The sequence below is a fragment of the Bos javanicus genome, chromosome 5, assembly GCF_032452875.1.
Source record: "Bos javanicus breed banteng chromosome 5, ARS-OSU_banteng_1.0, whole genome shotgun sequence".
Classification (NCBI taxonomy): Eukaryota; Metazoa; Chordata; class Mammalia; order Artiodactyla; family Bovidae; genus Bos; species Bos javanicus.
This window is the reverse complement of record NC_083872.1, coordinates 114399716-114419757: the sequence shown is the minus strand read 5'-3', so window position 1 is coordinate 114419757 and position 20042 is coordinate 114399716. Positions and strand designations below refer to the sequence as shown.

At 61.8% G+C, this 20042-nt stretch overlaps 1 protein-coding gene across 1 annotated transcript; it reads left to right on the top strand.

Annotated features, from left to right (window-relative positions):
* Nucleotides 1-866: 866 nt before the first annotated feature.
* Nucleotides 867-18081, top strand: TTLL12 (tubulin tyrosine ligase like 12). The gene is made up of 14 exons (XM_061418782.1): nucleotides 867-1142; nucleotides 4828-5000; nucleotides 7040-7238; nucleotides 8021-8180; nucleotides 8263-8396; nucleotides 10692-10768; nucleotides 11800-11916; nucleotides 12003-12197; nucleotides 12504-12615; nucleotides 13272-13423; nucleotides 13823-13904; nucleotides 15526-15594; nucleotides 16104-16242; nucleotides 16719-18081. Exons 1-14 carry the CDS (start codon nucleotides 936-938, stop codon nucleotides 16868-16870), a joined length of 1968 nt encoding a protein of 655 aa, XP_061274766.1. The 5' UTR covers nucleotides 867-935; the 3' UTR covers nucleotides 16871-18081.
* The last annotated feature ends 1961 nt before the right edge of the window (nucleotides 18082-20042 follow it).

Sequence of the window (20042 nt, the reverse complement as noted above, 5' to 3'; positions counted from 1 at the left end):
TGCATTTTGTTAAAAATGAGCTTATAATTTTAATCAAGATATTCACCCACTGAAGCACCCACACACAAAATCTTTGCCTTTGCACTTTCCTGGAGAAGGAAATGGCAACCCACTCCAATATTCTTGCCTGGAGCATCCCACGGACAGAGGAGCCTGGTGGGTTGCCGTCTACTCGGTCGCAGAGAGTCGGACACGACTAAAGCGACTTAGCAGCAGCAACAGCACTTTCCAGCAAATTACAATTACTAAAAAGTTGAAAAGGGGGAAACAATACAACGCATTTCTGAGAAGGATTAAAAAAAAAACTCCCAGTTTTGTCTGAATAAATTCATATTCTTAAATCAAATGTAAGGAAACTGAGACAGGTCACTGCTTTGCTGCACCTAAAATCTGGTGACGCATTCAAAAGAACGAGAGATTCCTTGCCCCCCGCCTCCGTGGGTCTGCGAGTCATCAAGGCTGGATCGGTGCCGTTCGGGGAAGCTGCTCTGCCCCGCGAGTATCTCTGAGCCTCCGTTTCGCCTTTCGGTGCAGTCTAGAGACCCATTCAGTTTCGACCACAGCCTCACTTCCGGAATCCACCCAGACAGCCTCGGGCTGAACGAGAAGACACCGCCCCGACACCATCCGCGCGTGCGCACACGCCGGCAGCACCCCCCCCCTCCCCAGAGCCACAAAGGCTCCGCCCCCGCGCGCTCACGCACGCGCACTTCTCGGGAGGCCCCGCCCCCCGGCTGCCCCGGCGGCCCTTCCGCCAGCCCGGCGCCAGGGCTTGTGGGCGGAGCTTGCGGGCCGAGACGGGCGGGGGCGGCGGGGTAACCCGGAGGAGGGCGGGGCTTGTGGGCCTCGGCGGGCGGGGCTTGCGGGCTGAGTTCGGAGGGCCGGGCCCGCGGGCTCCGCGGCCGAGCTGGGCTTCTGGCGCTGGCGGTGGCGCCATGCAGGCCGACCCGACGCCGGAGCGCAGCAGCCGGGTCCTGACGCCAGAGCCGGAGCCGGAGCCGGGCTCAGAGTCGGTCCTCGACCCTGAGCAGGATGCGCGGGCGGCTCTGGCCGAGTTCGCGGCGCTGCACGGCCCGGCGCTGCGTGCGTCGGGAGTCCCAGAGCGGTACTGGGGCCGCCTCCTGCACAAGCTGGAGCACGAGGTGCGGGTTGGGGCGCCGCGCGGGGAGGCCCGGGGTGCAGAGCGGGCCCGGGGCGCCCCCGGGAAAGTCTGGGTGCGGGCCCTCGCGGCGCGCACGCAGCGTCCCGAGCGCGCCGCCGGGGTGGGTGGCTCTGGACTTTTCTACCTGGGAGGGTGTGGTCAGCGGGCCGGCTCCGGGCCGAGAACTGCTCGGGTGGGGCGGCCAGGGTCCCCCCCCGCGGAGGACGCGAGAGGTTGGGGGAGCGCGCCGGGGGAAGTTGGCGGCGTGGAGATGGGAGGGAAGGCGCGTTCCCGGGCGGGCTTGGGTGAGACGCGCACGGGGAGAGTCGGGGGCCGGCGTGGATGGACGACGCAGGAGATGCACGGATCCGGAGATTTGAGCATGGCTTGATGCCCAAACGCCTTAAACTTTCACTTCCGTGGCGGTTTGGGGCCTAAGAGCGGCGGCCGGACCCTCTACCTGTGGCCCCAGTCTTGCCAACACTTGGGGCTGGGCCAGGGCTGCGGCGAGAACTGGAACTAAAATGAACTTTGGCTTCCGTTGTGCGTGCCAGGCCCTGGGCTGCGTCCTCCACAATCCGAGCCCAAAGCAGCCCTGTGAGGATTAGGATCCATCACCCCTTTCCTGCAGTTGAGAAGACTGAGGCTCGGAGAGAGGAAGTGACCCTCCTAAGGTCTGTCCGACCTCAGAACTAGAAGCTTTCTTCATAGAATTCTTTCGTGTTCCTTCATTTGATTTGAGCCCCAGGTCACCGTCATCTTGCTGATTAAGGAAAACTGAGGCTGTGGGAGGCAGAGACGGCATCTAAACAAAAATGAAAAGAGCTCGGAGACTATCCTGGCAGTCCGGACTCCACGCTTCCAGTGCAGGGGGCAGGGGTTCAATCCCACATGCGCCATGGCACGACCGAAAAGTTTAAAAAAAAAAATTATTTTTTAAGAGCCCGGATGCTTCGAGGGTCTCCGTTGTAGGGACAGCTCCTTTCTGCTGGCCTGTGCTCTAGCTTCTACCTCCGAAGGGTCTCTCCAGGGTCCTAGCTGAGGGGTCAGCCCTGGGTTTTGGTGGTTTGCCCAGATGCTGAAGCCAGAGCACATTCACGGGCCCCTGTTGGGACCTTCTGAGCTGGAGCCAGGCCCTTTCTGGGCTGCTTCCTGGGTCAAGACAGACTGAGCCGTGCAAGTGGTGAATTGGGACCCCAGAGGCAGCTGGGTGAACCCCACCCTCTCAGCCAGACTCTGGACTTCTGACATGGGGAAGGGGGGTTGGACCAAGTACCTTCCTGTTCAAAACAAGGGTAGGTGCTATAAAAAAGATACAGTGTTATTGGCACCTGCCTTTTGTAACAGTGAATTTCTTTCCCCCTCAAGCCCGCCCTCCATTTGCCAGCATTTCCCACGCACTTGCCCTAGTCCCAGCCTCTGCTGTGCAGGAGGGGACCGCAGCAGCTTGTAAGGATAAAATGGTCTTCTGGTGCTGGGTGAATGGATCACGAGGTGGAAACACCCCAGCCCTGGCCCTGCCAGCCTCCGTGGGCAGTGAAGTCGCTCGTGCAAGTCACTTGCCCGTCTTGAGTCCAAGTCCAGGAGACATGGCCCGAGCTCCCACGGTCTTGGTGGAGTCTGGGTGCAGAGGTGTGCCCGGCATGTAGTCACTGGAGTGTAATGTCCCCTCCATCCTGGCCACCGTTGCTCTGCTCAGGGGCACCCAGTACTTTTCCATGGCCCTCCCTTGCTGGGGTGACGGGCAGACCTGTGAGTCACCACTTTGCCAGACCCAGACCTGCAGCCCTCGTTCTGACAGACGTGCTGCTGGGGGCCCAGGTGTGGGGGAGGATGTTTGCTGGCAGAACAGGCACCTGATGACCGAGGAAGGGGGGCCCCTCCTGCCCCCCCTGGCTTGGAAACCAGGGGGAGTGTTTTGAAATCAATTTCAGCTCTTTCTGGCCGGGAACTTCCCTGCTGCAAAAACCACTCCCCTCCCCTACCTCAGTAGGGACTCCTCCAGACCCTCTGTGAAGGGACGGTGGTCACAGGGATGGTATCACAGCTGGGAGAGGGCAGGCCCTACACTGCCCCCTCCCCCTTGTCAGGTTTGGGCGTGGAGGGATGGAGATTTGGGGTTCTGGGTTGGACTCCAGCCTCTGAGCTGTTCTCTTCTAAACTTCAAACCAGAGAAAGGGTTGTGGCTTCCCCCGCCTCCAGACTTTCTGGGGGGCTGGGGGTTCAAGACTCCATCCCAGAAAGTGCCCTAGCTCCCCTGGGATGCACCTGACCAGCTCCACAACCCTTCCTGCCCCAGCTATTCTGCCTGGAGTCCTCACACCACCACCTGACGACCTTCCTGGGACTTTCCTGGTGGCCCCGTGTCTTAAGACTTCGCGCTCCCAATGCAGGGGGCCCAGGTTTGATCCCTGGTCAGAGAACTAGAGCCCAGAGTCTGCAACTATAAGATTCCACATCAGAGACCTGGAGCAGCCAAATCAGTTAATCTTCTGCTTCCTTCACCTCTCACTTCAGAGGACGGCGCCCCTGCAGGGGTTATCTCGGCCTCTCAGATGGCCCCTCCTGGCTCTCTGTCATCAGCTCCCAGGGCAAGGTCATACGTCACTCATCCTCACGCCCCCAAGTGCCTGTCCTGCCCAGCACGTCAGCGCTGCTCGTGCCTGAATGGATGGCTGATTGCCAGCTGCCGAGATGAGTGTGTCTCCTCTTTTTAGTGGAGTCGTGGGAAGTACATTTTAGGGGCATCTGGTCTTTGTTGAGTCCCTCTGTGCGCCGTTGGATTTGATGTGTTGCTCTCAGCTCCCCCGGAAGGTGGCTGGTGTCCCTTCGCTGCTGAGAGACTAGGCTCAGAAGTGTCATGGTGGCAAGTGCTTACAGAATAGCTTTTATGCTCTCTGTGTGTGTGAATCATCTAACCCTCCCAACAAGTCACAGGTAGATCCTAATATTCCCATTGTATGGATGGGGAAACTGAGGCATGGAATGGCTCAGTGACCTGCCGACTTGTGGCAGACACAGGGTCTTGAGTGTGGCCATGTGGAGACCAACTGGCTTGTCCCCTTCACCAGCTGCAAGTGGCTTGCGGTTGCCAGGGAAACAAGGAAACCCAGACCCTTTCCTTTTGTCCCATTCTGGCCCAGGGCCCCAGGAGACCAGCACCAGGCCCTGCTTGGTGCAGACCTGGGTGGCTGTGGCTGTAGGGCGCTCTTGAGCACCCCCCACCCCCTCGCCCCTGTTTCCTTCCGAATCTCCTCCGCTGCCCTGGCGTTGGGTTGGTAGTTCTGGTGAGAACAAAGCTGAGCTGAAGTCCCTGGCCCGCCACGATCCTGCCTCTTCCAGGCATTGTGAGCAGAGCCGCCCCCTCCACCTTCTGGGCCGCATTTTCCCTGTGAAGCAGGAGCCCAGACTGGCTGCCACTGAGAGGTGTACGCGGGCGGTCCCTCCCCCAGGCGCGGGTCCCACAGGCTGGGGCACCCTGATAACGGTGCCCGTGTTGGCGGGGGAGGTGAGGACCTTGTTCCCACTGATTGGGAACCTGTCTCCTGGGTGTAAGATGGGCAGCTGGACAGTAAAGAGGCCCTGTCCTCCTCGGGGCTCAGTTCATCCCAGAGGCCAGGGTGTGGTGGAAGGAACGGGGCAGGAACGGGGTGTCCTGCCAATGCCCCCCTGCCTCTGGCCCCCAGGTTTTCGATGCTGGGGAGATGTTCGGGATCATGCAGGTGGAGGAAGCCGAAGAGGAGGAGAGTGAGGATGAGGCGGCCCAGGAAACGCGCAAGAAGCCCAACCCCGGCAGCGAGCTCTGCTACAAGGTCATCGTGACCAATGAGAATGGGCTCCAGGCGGCCGACCCCAACAGGTAAGGAGCCAAGGGCGGGACCCTCTTCATCCGCAACACGGCTCCCTCTTGAAGGATGTCACCCCGGCCGTCGCCCCTGGGAGAAGCAGTTCCTGCGGGCGCTCTTGCTCCTCCAGGCCAGGCCACTGGCCACTTAAGCCAGCCTGAGACGAGGTGCATGGCGGCTGCTGTGTTTCCAGCTGGACTTCAGGGCCCAATCGGCCCTGACACCGATGATGTTCCTGTGTTCGCTGTGTTTCGTACCGTCTGCAGAGCGGCCTCCCCCCAGGTGCCTCTTAACCTGTCCCAGCGGTCCCACTGACCACATGTGGCGAGGTCCCATCTTGCTAGTGAGGACCCCGTGGGAATGGGCTCACCCAGGATCGCACAGCTGGTCACAGGTGTGGGTGTCATCCCAGGGCCGTCTTAACTCGTGAGCCTGGGCTTTTCCAGGGACCCAGCCCCCGGGCCTCCCCACTGGTCCTGCTGAATCTGGTCTCTGTGTAGGAGCCCTGAACTTCACATCAGTGAATGTGAGCAGTGTGGCCTGGTTGATTCCTCGAGTCGGGACTCGGGGTTGAGGGGGCAGAGGTGAGCCTGGGCCTTGCACGGGGCCCCAGGGTAGAAAGGCCAGGACTAGGACTGGAGCCCAGGATTCCTGCCTTCCAGGGGCCAGAGGGACTGTCCTCAGCCAGGACAGGCGTAACTTTGTTGAAACCCCGGGCAGGGTGGTGGGGGAGGAACTCGCCAGCCCCTGCGGGCGCCTGGGCGTCTGTGTCCGTAGCTCTTCCTGCTTTCCCAGCTCCTTCACCGGCCCCTGGTAGGGTGGGAGGGGCCACACGCGTAATTAGAGCAGCCAGGCACCACCACCCACATGTTCTCTGACTCAGAAACTCATTAAGTTCAGTACAGCAGACCTGTGCCTGTGCCCACTCCGTTCCCACCTGTGCCGGCCGTGGGACTCAGGCCCAGCGGCCTCCTCAAGGGGCTCCCTGCCTCCCTGCCCCCTCCACTCACACTAGCAGGCAGGTCTGAAGACGGATGGGCATGGTGTCGAGGTTGGGAGCATGGCTCCGGGCCCTGTCTGCCCTCGGACCTTTGTGAGTCTCCCCCAGTGGTCAGGCCCAGCCTCCGTCCGCTCCCGCACCCCCCGTGCCTGGCAGCCCCTGTGTGTGTCTGCCTGGGTCACCCCCAGGTGCTCCTGGCTCCGTGCACAAGGGCAGAAGTAAGTGTTCGTTTGTTTGAGGTTGTGCTAACAGAAAGTGTGAGCGCAGCGAGCTGGCCCCCGCCTGCAGGACTGGAGTGTTCGCTGTTCCTTTTGCTTTAGTGGGGTGGGGAGACCAGAGCTGCTTCCCCAGCAGGCAGAACCCTGTGCATTGGGGAGTCCACGTCCAGCTAGGCTGGGGTGGTATCGGGCAGCCTGACTGGTGGGCTGGGGGCAGGCAGGGCCTCGGGCCTACAGGGGAACTCCTCGCCCTCCAACGAGGTGGTGTGGGAGCCACGCAGCCGGCCCAGGAGACTCGACAGGGTGGGCTTCCTATCTGGACACATGAGGACTTGAAGCCTCTCCTGCACAAGGCCTTGGCACCTCCTGAGCAATGCCCAGAGGTCCCGGGTGAGCACAAGCGAGTGAACTCTGAGTGGGGCTTCTTTGCGCATTGGCCTGCAGGTAGCAAGGTGGGGGGCATGGGCCCACTTTCTAGCAGCTCAGAATCCAGCCAAGGACACTTCACGTTCACCGTGATCACTGTAATAGTCAATCCCTCAACGCACGAGGACCCAATGGAGGCGGCCGGCTGTTTGTCTCATTTGATCCTCACAGCAGCCCCATGACGGGGTGGGTAGGGATGTGTTGCCCTGTTTGAGAAACTGAAAGGGGTGGGAGTTTCCCAGATTGAAACAGTGGGGGAGCCAGACCCCCACCCAGGCCCAGTGCCGGGTCCAGGCCACAGCTCCGGCCTCCTCCTCGAGGGGCTGCCCCTCCGCTGGCCCTCGCCCAGACCCCTTCTTGCCTTGCCGTGTGGTAGCTTCACCCACTCCCCCGTGGCCTGTGCCCGCAGCATCTTCCTCATCGACCACGCCTGGACGTGCCGCGTGACACACGCCCGCCAGCAGCTGCAGCAGGTGCCGGGGCTCCTGCACCGCATGGCCAACCTGATGGGCGTCGAGTTCCACGGCGAGCTGCCCAGCGCCGAGGCCGTGGACCTGGTGCTAGAGGAAATGTGGAAGTTCAACCAGACCTACCAGCTGGCCCACGGGGTGAGCGGGCAGCCGGGCCCCAGGGGAGGCAGATGGGCCTGCGCGACCTCATGCTGTCGGGGCTGGCAGGAGATGGTCCCCTGACCCCGCAAGCGAGCAGACCCCCTTCTCGTGGCCAGTGGAAGCTGCCCTGGTTCCCTGCGACTTCATCATGGGCCTGTTACTCTTTGCTCTGGGCCAGCCAGTGCCGGAGACCCAGGTATCCACGTGGACTTGGACACAGCCTTGTCCCAGACCCCTAGACGTGAGCCCAGTGACCTGGCTGTCTCTTTCCCAGTGCCTGCTGGTTCCAGCACACTCTTAAATACCCTTAGTGATTTCTTCCTGCCTTCAGGAGTAGAGTCCAGTCCCTTCAGCATGCTCTGAGGCTTACATCACTCCCAGCACACCCCCAGACCCACCTTCACGCACCAGCCCCCTACTACTTCCAGCCTGGGAAAAGACAAAAGTTGTTTCTCGTGATCGCAGCTGTCACCTCCTCCAGGAAGCCTTCCCTGAACTCTGCATCCTCCCCCTGGGGCGCACACAAAACCAAGCACCCCCATGTGGCTGCTAGGCTAAGTGCCTGCTTTACACATAGCTTTACCCAACCCGTGATCACACAGCAGTCCCCTGGCCCGGCAGCCTTGTGTTCAGGGGACTGGAGGTGTGCCTGGTGGGTGTCCCAGGCCCTGAGAGTCGAGTGTAGACAGGCTGGCGGCCGGTGTTCAGGTCGTGAACGCCGGGAAAGGTGCGGGGACCGGAGGACCTGTAGGTGAGGGTGGTGTGTGCTCCGCCCGCAGACGGCTGAGGAGAAGGTGCCCGTGTGGTACATCATGGACGAGTTCGGGTCACGCATCCAGCACGCGGACGTGCCCAGCTTTGCCACCGCCCCCTTCTTCTACATGCCCCAGCAGGTGGCCTACACGCTGCTGTGGCCCCTGCGGGACCTGGACACGGGCGGTAAGTGGGGCCCCGCCACCCCCCAAGGAAGGGCCGGCCACTCTCCTGCCGCCCCGCTGACAGCCCACGTGTTCTGGTGCAGAGGAGGTGACCCGGGACTTCGCCTACGGAGAGGCCGACCCGCTGATCCGGAGGTGCATGCTGCTGCCCTGGGCCCCCACCGACCTGCTGGACCTCAGTTCATCCACGCCCGAGCCGCCCGCCGAGCACTACCAGGTGGGACCTTGGCCCTGACCCCCTGGGCCTGTTTGCCCGGTGGCTTCTGGAACCTCCTCCGCCAGGTCACCAAATATGGCCAAGCTGCAGCTGGCTGCCGTGGGAGGTAGAGAGGAGTCTGGGGGTGTCTGCGAGACAAGGGGCTCAGAGCTCGGCAAGTGAACATGAGCTGCGTGTGGCCGCACCGCTTGGCATCAGCTCAGCCCACAGCCCAGGGTCGCGATGCTGGGAACTGTCCTTCTGGAGGTGGGGGTGGAGCTGGTGGACGGCGGGGGGCATGCAATACTGCTGCTCCTCATTATGGGGTCTGGGGTGGGGGCTGTGCAGCTGGGCTATGAATCCCGGCTCGGGACCATTCCCTTGTCTCTTGACACCTCCCTCACCAGGGCTGTGAGGACACTGTTTACACATGGCACGGTATGTTTTCATGGTGCACAGTAGGCCCACAGGTGGTCATCACGAGCATTGTAGCTGCAGATGACAGTCCGTTGTCTGGGACCCACTCACAGGGCCAGGCTGGTGGGCAATTCGTGCAGGGCCCGGCCCATGGGGCAGGCCAGCCTAGGGAGCCAGGGTTGGTACAGCCGGGGGCAGGGCAGCAAGCGGAGCCAGTGGGAGCAGAACCAGGCAGAGCTGAGCAGGAATTAACACCCCAGCCCCTACTCCTCCTCCCCGCCTCTCATCTCCAGCCACTGCTTCTCATCCGCTCGTCCCAGTGAGAAACCGAGGGATGCACGAGCCTCTGCTTAGCACTTACGGGCGTGCTCAGCTGTAGCCCTCACAGTACGACCTCCAGTCCTGTTGTATCATTATGTAACGGGGGGTGAGGAAACTGATGCACAGAGAAATCAAGTAACTTGTCAAAGGCCACACGGCTGGCGGAAGAGCTGGAGTCCACACCTGGAGGGGCCTGGTGACTTGTGGGCCGAGGCTCTAGCCTTTTCGCAGCATGCTGACGTTTCTCTGCCCCGCACCAGTCCTTCAGACGCTCACCGAGGATGGTGAGAGGAGGAAACGAGCCAGTCCCACGCTGACGAGCGGGCAGCGTGCCTGGTGTTAGCTGCCCCGTGCCTCTCTGACCGGGAGGCCTGGGCCGGCGCGCTGGGCCGCTTGGCACTTTTCCCTGTGAATTTAAGCCAGTGGTGATGGAGCCCTGTTAGAAACCCAGTGATCACCCTTCTTAATTCAGAGGTGTATTTCAGAGCCTCGTAGAGTGCCTGCACTTAGTAGGTGCTTATTAAACACTTGAATGAGTGCGTGAACGCAGAGGCGTGGTTGACGAGTGGCTTAGAGACAAAGACTTCCTGGTCTTGAGGTGGTTGAAGGAACGTGAATTGAAATCAGTAATTTGGGGGGGTTTAGGGGGAATGCCCCCCACTGGCCCAAGAAGAGGAGCAGAGTTCAGACACCGGTTTTCTTAAACATCCTGGCGATTTTTGACCCATTTGGGTCAGGCCTGTGCTCTGGGCCCTGGGGTTGCCTGTATTAGTCAGCTAGTGCCAGATAACAGTTTGTTCCGAAACACAGCTGCTCAGAGCCGCAGACGTTTGCTTTGCCTTGCCTTCTGTGGAAAGGAGGTGGGGGGCAGCTTAGCTGGGCGTTTCTGGCCCTGGCTTGCTCGTGAGCACAGTCAGGCTGTCATCTGAGGCTTGGTCGGGCTGAGGACCAGCCCCCACGGGGCACACTCAGGCCTGGGAAGGCGGCGCTGGCTGTGGCTGTGGGGCCTCTTGAGTGTCCTTGGGACATGGAGGCTGAGACTCTGGGAGGAAGTGACCGGAGGGGAGATGGGAGGAGGCCACAGGTCCTTTCACGAGTTTGCAGACTCCGCTTCTTCCCGTGGGTTATAAACACATCATTCATCCCAGCCGGCGCTCAAGGGGAGATGCGTTATTAACTCTGCCTTTTGAAAGGAATGTCAGAAAGTATGTGAACAGGTTTTAAACCACCATGCCGCTTAACCCTCAGAGCAGCCCCTTCCCGGGACAGGCCCAGCACCTTCTGGGCAGCCTGTGACTTGGAAGAGGCGTTTAGAAGCGACGAGAAGGTTGAGAGCAGTGTCTACACTGTTCTTTTGACACCAAACAGGCTGTTCAGGACCTGAGGGACCTCGAGCCCCAGAATTCTGGGGCAGGAGTGATCAGAGGGCTCCAGGCACCCCAGCACCGAGAAGGGCTCTACCTGAGCCCAGGTGTGCCCCCCAGGGTCACAGAAGTCTGGTGTGCGGGGGGAGGAGGCCTGTGCTCACTTGCTCCCTTTCTTGAAGCTCTCTTTCTACCTCCAGTGTTTCCTTTCTAGGCCATACTGGAGGAGAACAAGGAGAAGCTGCCCCTGGCCATCAGCCCTGCAGGGTACTCCTGCGACCACGTCTTCAAGTGCGTAGCCCGCCCGCACCCCCGGACTATGACGAGACTTCTCCTCGCTGCCTTTCCTCACGCACTCCCCAGACTCCTGGGACATCCCCCATGCAGGCTGCCGCCTCCGGGCAGCACAGCACTGACAGGACCTCCAGGGCTAGGGTCTCAGGGTCACAGAGGGATGCCCGAGAAGGGAGGGTGAGCCGGGAGCCAGCCCATGCTGGGCACCCAGACGGCCAGGAGGGGTCACTCCCAGCTGTCTGCAGCTGTGGACTGGCAGCTTCTGTCAGGCCAGGTAGGCCTGCGAGCCCAGGGTGAAAGCAGACGGTCCATTTTACAGGCGAGGAAGTGGAGGTGCAGGGGGATGCCCCCACAGATAACAGAGCCACCTTGGGGCAGCTTGGCCTCCGTCTCCAGGGGGTCCCCTCCGTCTGGCTGCCCAAACCTCCTCACTCTGTCCCTTCCCCCCAGGCCCTGGGGGTTTCCTCCCATCTGGCTGTCCTCCCCTTCCCCGAGGCCACCGCCCAACACCCCTCCGCTTCCTCTGGTCGGAGGCTGCACCGAGGCCCCACAGCCTCATCCCCAGCCATGACTGGCCATGAGCTAGATGCCTCGTGCTGGCTGTGCCTCTCCCCCCGCGCCTGGATCACTGTCCAGGTGGGGTCCTGTCTCCCTCCCGCCTTCACTCGCAGCCCCGTCGCTTTCACAGTGTGACCACATCTACCGCCCCTGGCAGACACGCACCCAGGCCTCCGCATCCTCTCCCCTGCCCAGGGCCAGGGCTGGTGCCAGCGTGGAATGAGGCCCAGGGGCGCCGGCTCGCTTCTCTGAGGGCAGCCCTCTAAGTGTGTCTGCCCACCCTGTTTGCATGTGGGAGGAACAAGCCCGGGTCAGGGAAACACTGGGGTTGTCCTGTTTCATGCTCAGGATGAGCACGAGGCGGCGGGCCCTGGGGTCCCGTCTCACAAGTGGGGGATGCGGGGTTGCCAGGGTCTGAGGGCCCCACCACTGGGCGGGTGTGCAGTGTGACTGCAGCCCCTCCCCCGCAGGGTCTACACGGACATCCAGCAGGTGCTCAGCCACCTCACCCACCCGCGCTTCACCTTCACCCAGAGCGAGGCGGAAGCCGATGTCCTCTACAACTTCTCGCACTTCAAGGACTACAGGTGAGCCACCTCCCAGCCCAGGGCCCGGCCTGCCCGCCCTGGAAGCCGCCGCCTCCTGACCCGTGGCGCCTGCCTGGGCCCCGCAGGAGGCTGAGCCAGGAGAGGCCCAACGTGCTGCTGAACCAGTTCCCCTGCGAGAGCCTGCTGACGGTGAAGGACTGCCTGGCCTCCGTCGCGCGCCGGGCAGGCGGCCCCGAGGGCCCGGCCTGGCTGCCCCGCACCTTCAACCTGCGCACGGAGCTGCCCCAGTTCATCAGCTACTTCCAGCAGCGGGAGAGGCGGTGAGCTCCCCCGCGCGCCCCGCTAGCTGAGACCCGCCCCCACCACCAACGCCCGGCAGGCTCCTGTGGCCCCCTCTCTGACCACCCCTGTCCCCCTCCGCCTGGCCCGCCCCATGGCCGAGTGCCTGCCACGTGCCCGTTACGGGGCTCAACGGCCCTTCCACCTAGAGGGCAGCTCCCTTGGCCTCAGCCAACTGCTGGCTCCCGAAGCCCAGCCTCTGAGGTCTCCTCTGGGACCCCTCCCTCGGCCCCCTCTGTAGCCGCAGTCCTGGGGACACACAGCCTAGCCAACTCCTCTGCTCCCAGGGGCGAGGACAACCACTGGATCTGCAAGCCCTGGAACCTGGCCCGCAGCCTGGACACCCACATCACCAAGAACCTGCACAGCATTGTCCGGCACCGCGAGAGCTCCCCCAAGGTGGGGCCTTGGGGCGCTGGGAGGTTGGGGGGAGGCCTGCTCTCAAGGGCGGGTCCTGGTGGCAGCGTCATTGCTCAGCTGGGAGGAGTCGCTGCTCGCTGCCCTTGCCATCAGGGAGGGGGCCCCCCCAGGGACCACCCACTGGAGGGAGGTGGCTGGGCCAGGGAGCCCCTCAGGGAGCCCCTCAGGGCCCTGGAGTGCTGTAGTGACGGGGGGCCAGCAGTGGGGGAGGTGAAGGACACAGGTTCTGCTCCTGGACAGACAGAGGCCTGAGAGAGACAAGTCACCAGATGACCGCTAGGGAGGTTGCCAGCCCTGGGATGGGGAGCCGGTGGACTTCGGCTGAGAATTTGTTTCCAGTTTTCAAAGCCTAAAAATCCATGGTATTTTTTCTCTCAACTAATAATGAAGAGAAAGAGCTTGTTGCAGTTTAGACACAGGTGTGAAAAGACAGGGAGACGCAGAGTGCGGGGGGCAGATACCAAGTCGGGGGCCCTTGAGCCCGGGGTTGTGGGGAGGTAGGCTCGAGAGCGAGTCCGCTTCTGCAGGCGTGACCGCACTCGGGTGTCCCTGGGCGCAAGCTGCAGCCCGGAGGCTGGGCCGCTCCATCCTGGCCGCGGCGAGAGGAGCACCCGCGAGCCTGCTTCCGTCCTCAGGTTGTGTCCAAGTACATCGAAAGTCCCGTCTTGTTCCTCCGGGAAGACGTGGGGAGGGTCAAGTTCGACATCCGCTACATCCTGCTGCTGCGGTCGGTTAAGCCCCTGAGGTTGTTCGTCTACGACGTGTTCTGGCTGCGGTTCTCCAACCGGTAATGAAGGCTGGGTGGCAGGTGGGTGGCTGGGCCGGGGATTGGGGGGAGCTGGACTGGGGATTGGGGGGGTGCCTCTTTTACTCTGGATGAGAACGCCCGGACCGGGGCTCCTTCTCCAGCAGGTACCCCACTGAGCCCGTTTCTGGTAACCGGCAGTAACCCTCCCCAAGTCAACCCCCCTCGTGTGACAGGCCCCCACCCCTGCACACCCTGTCGATGTTGAGGGACTTGCAGGGGTCTAGTGGTGAGCCCACAGGGGCCGTGGGACCACCCCGCCCGCTCTTACCAGGGGCAGAACAGATCCTTGGCTAGGGGGCTCTGAGTGCCTGCCTGCCTACCCCGCTGGGACCGGCCGCGCTCAGGACCAACTTGAGTGTCCGTCTGCTTGTCCTGCAGGCCCTTTGCCCTCAACGACCTGGACGACTACGAGAAGCATTTCACTGTCATGAACTATGACCCAGAAGTGGTGCTGAAGCAGGTGAGCCCTGGCGGGGCCTGGGGAGCCGGGTCCCTGTGGAGGCTGATGCAGACGGGACCCCACGCCTGTCAGCGTGTCTTCCGGGCCGGCTGTGTACTGGTCCGGGGAGCTGCCCTCTGGGACCTGCGGCTCCTCCCACCACTGCCCCCAGCGCTCGGAGGGGCACACAACGCTCAGCTCAGGTCGAGATAAGTTCCCTGGTTCGTGTTGCACGGCCCCCAGGGTGGGTGGCTGCTGCTGGCCTATGACCCCGCCTGGACCCTCTGTCTTCCCCGGGCTGCCTGGGTGCCTCGAGCAACAGGACATGGGGGCAAAGCTTCTTTGAGATGAGGGCATCAACCCCCAGCTGGCCTGCAGAGCACCTGGGGTCAGTGAGGGAGGCTGCACTGGGCAGAGGAGGGCCCAGCTCCCGGTGGAGGAAGAGAGCCCGGAGGTGTGTTGGTCCTGACTGTTCAGGGCAGACAGGAGGTAGGGCACAGCCGCTCTCCGCCCTGCCCCGTACTGCCCTGCCCCATACCGCCCTGCCGTGGCCCTGTGGCCCCCACTTCCAGAAAGCAGCTGCTCCTGAGCATGGGGCTATTACTTCCCAGGCACACGGTGATGTGTTAGTAAACTGAACTCTGTGTATGTGTATGAGTCACTTCATTGTGTCCCATGCTTTGTGACACACTCCCCCTCCCGCCCCCGCCAGTCTCTCCATGGAATTCTTGAGGCGAGAATACTGGAGTGGGTTGCCACGATCCAGGGATCAAACCCAGGTCTCCTGTATCACAGGCAGATTCTTTACATTCTGAGCCACCAGGGAAGCCCTGAGCTGTGCTCAACACTCGCTGTTCTGTGTGTGTGATATCCTCTGGGGGGCCCTGCGCTGTCAGAGGGGCCAGGCCACGTGCGCACCCAGCAGGGCTGCTGCTGCATGTCCCTCCTCTTGTCCAGTGCTGTGTTGGCAGCTGGTCCCTAGGACCTGGAGCTCTGGGATATAACTCAGGTCATTTCTGAGGCCTGAGCGCCTTCCCTCTGTGGAGCAGGCGTCATCCTGAGGGTCACATCTCCTCTGATGCCCCGCATGGGGGATGCATGTCCAGCAGGGTGTGGATGCTGGGCTTCCTTAGGGAGCCTGTCTTGGTCCTCTGTGGGAGGAACCTGAGCTGACGACCAGCGTGCTCAGGTGTGTGCTGGGTGCAGTCTTGGCCTGAGAAGCCCTTGCTGTCTCTGCAGGTATTCTGAGCCATTGCTGAGCTCAGACATGGGCCCTGCAGGGTCAGGTCCGAGTTCTGCTTCCAGTGACCATTCTGAGAGGGATATGGTGACCCGTTGGCCGGCCCTTTGGGCATTCACTGCCTCACTGGAACCTCACAGCCACCTGCAAAGCAGGGCGAGGAGCACTGTCCCATTTTATAGATGGGAACACTGAGACCTTGGGAAGTAAACGTGTCCAGAGCTCAGACCCCGTCTCCTGCCCCCGATTGTGCCGGCAGGGGTGGAGCTGGAGAGGCTGTGGGCGCCTTCCGGGGCCCCAGCGAGTGTCAGCTCTGTGTGAAGGCAGAGCAGGCCAGGCCTCTCTCGTCCCTGCCCAGAGGAGACCCCGGGCGGAGTGTGACGGGCCCTGTGTCTGTCGTAGATACACTACAACGAGTTCATCCCAGAGTTTGAGAAGCAGTACCCAGAATTCCCCTGGAAGAGCGTCCAGGTGAGTGCTGGCCAAGCTCGAGGGGCCAGGGCTTGCCTCGTGGGCCACGTCGGGCACGTGGGGGGCCTTCGCCTCCTCTTGGTGGTCCTGCTCCTCCACCAGAGGGGGAGTGTACGGGCGAGACCCCCGTCCTCCCCTCTGGCCCTAGTGGGGTGTCACGAGGGCTCCTTGGGGAGGGGAGGAGCCAGGCAGCGTCTTCAGGACCACCCTTGGAACAGACACGGGCTCTGTGCATCCCAGGAATCGCACACTTGGGGGGATACAGGCTGGTCCCCCCATCCTGCCATGACAGCTCTGAGGTGGGGGTACACAGGTCTGCAGGGAGTGGGTACCAGGTGAGAGGGCAGCAAGAGTCAGGCAGAGGTGGCTGCAGCCGCGTCGTGAAGGACGTCGGAGGAGGTGACGTGGCCGCTTGGAGACCAGGGCTCAGGAAGGGCTGCTCTGAGGGGCTGGTCCCAGCGTCAGCCTGCAGGCCCCCTGACCCTGTCTTCCCCTCCCCCGGCCCCCAGGCTGAAATCTTCCAGGCCTTCACGGAGCTGTTCCAGGTGGCGTGTGCCAGGCCGCCCCCGCTGGGCCTCTGCGACTACCCCTCATCCCGGGCCGTGTACGCGGTTGACCTCATGTTGAAGTGGGACAGTCGTCCCGATGGTGAGGGGGCTCCCCAACCCCACCCCCATTTACCCAGAGCTGATCCTCCAGCCGCCACGCCAGCCCCCCAGGGACAGAGAGAGGGTGCTGTTGCCTCGGCCTGGTCCACGCTATCCTGTGCCCCTTTTCTCTGATTAGCCCAGAGACCTGGATCAGAGGAGGCCCACCCTGAGGGTCCGCAGCCTGCAGGGTGGAGCACAAGGAGGAAAGGGAAGCGGGTGGCCGTGGTGTCAGGAGAGGGCTCGAGAGGAAAGGCGCCCTGCATGCGAGGAGAGGGGCCCAGGGTCCCACTGAACTAGGCATCTGAGCGGGGTGTGGTGGCTCGTGGCACTCCCGGGGTTGGAGGCAGCCCCGGTCTTCTCCCTGCCAGAGCAGGCTTCAGGCCAGGCCCCCCGGAGAAGCCTCGCGGCCCCCAGCACCCCCGTCCCAGGCCCCCGCTCCTCGGAGTAAGACAGCCCGTGCTCCTGTGCCATCAGGGGAGCGGGTGATGCAGCCGCAGATCCTGGAGGTGAACTTCAACCCGGACTGTGAGCGGGCCTGCAGGTACCACCCGAGCTTCTTCAACGACGTCTTCAGCACCTTGTTCCTGGACGAGCCCGACGGCTGCCCCGTCACCCGCCTCCTCTAGGCACCGCTGGCCCTCCTGCGAGTGCTTGTGGGCAGATTCCAGCCTCAGTTCTCGGAGCTGCTTCTGCAAAGTGTCCCCCCACACCCCCCGCGAGCCATCGTCCCAGCCTCCCACCCTGGGGCTCGGGGGCCCCCCTCCGCTCGGTCAGGCCCCAGCCCACATGCCCCTTTCCAGCGTCTGTGCAGTGGTCAGTATCAGCTCAGCCAAGGGCTTTATCCGAGAGAGCTTGGTCCCTGGGGTGCTGTGCTTCCAGAGGTGTTTGTGAAAGGGGTTCCAGGGAGCACGACAAGGTGTCCTCAGGAAGGAGGTTCCCCAGGAACACTCGTGGGAACCCAGATGCTAACAGGAGACTGGCTGTTACCACGCTCCACCCCAGACCCTGGGACAGTCGTCCCCAGATCACCCCAGGGAGCTGGCTTCTCAGAGCCAAACTTCTCGCCCCCAGAGTCGAACCTTCACCAGCAAAACCTCCCTTGAGGCTCCAGGGCGGGAGCCCACTGCCCTCGGCTGCTGTTGCCATTCCATCCGGGCCCATGGACAGGCCGCAGTGTGGTGCCAGATCCTCCCAGCCCACTGGGCCCCACAGGGGTCCTCCTCTCATCTGAGGTTGGCTGGGACACTCTGGTGAGGGGGCTCGGGGACAGGCGGACAGCAGATACCAGGCGGTGGATGGCTGAGAAAGACAATTCCAGGGAGAACTTGGTGTTTCGGTCAGAGGCTGCCTTCCACCAGTGAGTCAAAAAGTGGGATTTTTGTTACTTTTTCATTTATGGAAAGAAAACGCAGAATTCTTGTTCTTCATTATGTTTCTGGAATTTTGAGTCCATTTGCAGCATAGTTTGTATAGCCACTGTGTACCCAGGCCCAGCTCACCGGACGGTGGGTCCGACTTCTGTAGGGGAGCTGCCTGCAGAGCTTTCACTCGGGCGCGCGTGTGCGTGTGTGTTGAGGGGGGTGGTGCTTGTTTCACTCTGAAGCCAAGAGTGATCCTTGTAGCAGAACTGGACTTGATTGTGCCGCCCACCTGTGTCTGCCGGGGCGTGTCTGTCCATCCTGTCTGTTACCCGCAAGTTCAGCCTGTGTCCCGGGGAAGCACCCCTCCCTCCAGCCGAGCAGAGGTTGGAGGGCAGGATGCCTCGTCTCTGGTCTTCCCCACAGAGAGCTGCCGTGTCCTGTCTGCTCTTGATTTGCAGTAAAGCCCGCCATCTGTGCCTCCGCCTCCCTTTTCTCCTCGGGGCCCTGGAGCCACAGGCCTGCCTGGTCTGTCAGTTGTTTCCCGCTGGGTGTCGAAGAAAACCAGAGTACCAGGAGGAGGGCTTTGAGAAGGGGCTTCCCGGTGGCACAGTGGGGAGGAGTGGCCTGCCAGTGCAGGAGGCGTGGGAGACACAGGTTCGATCCGTGGGTCGGGAAGATCCCCTGGAGGAGGAAGTGGCAACCCGCTCCACTCTTGTTGCCTGGGAGATCCCATGGACAGAGAGCCCTGCCGGGCTACAGTCCATGGGGTCACAGAGTCAGACGCGGTTGAGTACGCACAAACGTCCTTTGAAAAACAGAAGTAACGAGGTGGTGTTCAGGTCTCCACGTCCCTGTCTAGTCTGTTTGGGTTTGGGTGCTTTAAACAACTGAAATCTCTCGGTTCTGCAGGTTGGGGTGGCCTAAGGTCAAGGGGACCCTCTTCCTGACTCCGTCAGCTGTCTTCTCACTGTGTCCTCATGTGATGGATGAGGGAGGTTTCTGGGGTCTCTTAAAAGGGCTCTAATCCCATTCATGGGGGCCCCACCCTCATGAGCTAGTCACCTCCCAAAGGCCCCACCAAGCAACCTCTCACTGGGGATTACGATTTCAACATGAATTGGATAAATATAAATATTGAGGCTGTAGCAGTTCCTGACCCAAAGCTTGATTTCCTAGGAGTTCAATTGCTAGATCATGTCCAACATGGACTCCAGCACACCAGGCTCCCCTGTCCTTCATCATCTCCCAGAGTTTGCTCAAATTCACATCCATTGAGTCACTGATGCTATCTAACCATCTCATCCTCTGCTGTCCCCTTCTCCTGCCCTCAATCTTTCCCAGCATCAGAACCTTTTCTAGTGAGTTGGCTCTTTGCATCAGGTGGCCAAAGTATTGGCGCTTCAGCTTCAACGTCAGTCCTAGCAGTGAATATTCATGACTGATTTCCTTTAGGGTTGACTGGGTTGATCTTGCAGTCCAAAGGACTCTCAGGAGTCTTCTCCAGCACCAGGATTTTTCAACGTTCAGCCTTTACGGTCCCAGCACTGGTTCCATTTCAGAGCAGACCAGGGAGGGACCATTGTGGAGCTGAGGCCCGTCTCTGTCATGACTGACACCTGGGAACCTGAATCCTGAGCCAGCCCTGAATCCTGGCTCCAGCACTTAAACTTGGGGTCTTGGGGATGGAATCCCCCTGCCTGTCCCCGCATCCTGGGGTGGGGGTGATGGGAGACCCTGACTCCCACAGGGCAGCAGGGGATGGTCGTGGGTGCTGTCAGCCAGCACAGGGGCGCCCCCAGTGGGTTTTGGAAGTTAAAACATGAAGGCAGAGGCCCTGAAACCCAGGCCAGGGGCCTTCCTGTGCCCCTCAGGTCGAGTGCTCACACCAGGTTGTTCATCAGACGCCTCACCGGGTGGTGATCGCTCCCGCTCGCTCCCAGTTAGAACCTGGCGTGGAGGTAGGGGCTCCGGTAGGAGCCTGTGTCCAAGGCTCTGCCAGCCTCACTCCAAACAGGTGTCAGGAGAGGTCATGGGTCGCCCGATTCGGGGTGAGGATGACACCTCCCACGTCTGGGTGAGCTGAGCCAGGGAGGGGTTGCCCTCTGCGTACCCATCCCCTCCCTGGTAAGGTATTTGTCCCCGGGGGGCTGAGCCTGGTATTAGGCCCGGCACCCATCCCGGCTGAGGCCAGCGGAGGGCCATGCTTGGGGCTCGAGCAGAGCCAGGCAGTGTGCCTGGGCCCTTCAGGAGCCTGGGCTGGCCTTCCTGGATGTGTAGAGGGTGGACAGGACCTCCTCCCCGGGCTGGGGGCAAAGGCTGCACCCATTCTCTGCCCATGTCTGCCACTCCACCCTGGGCAGGCCACCTCTCCTGGAAGGGTCATGAGAGGTGTTAGTCTGCATCCCATAGATGACCCAGCCCAGACATACCCAGCCGG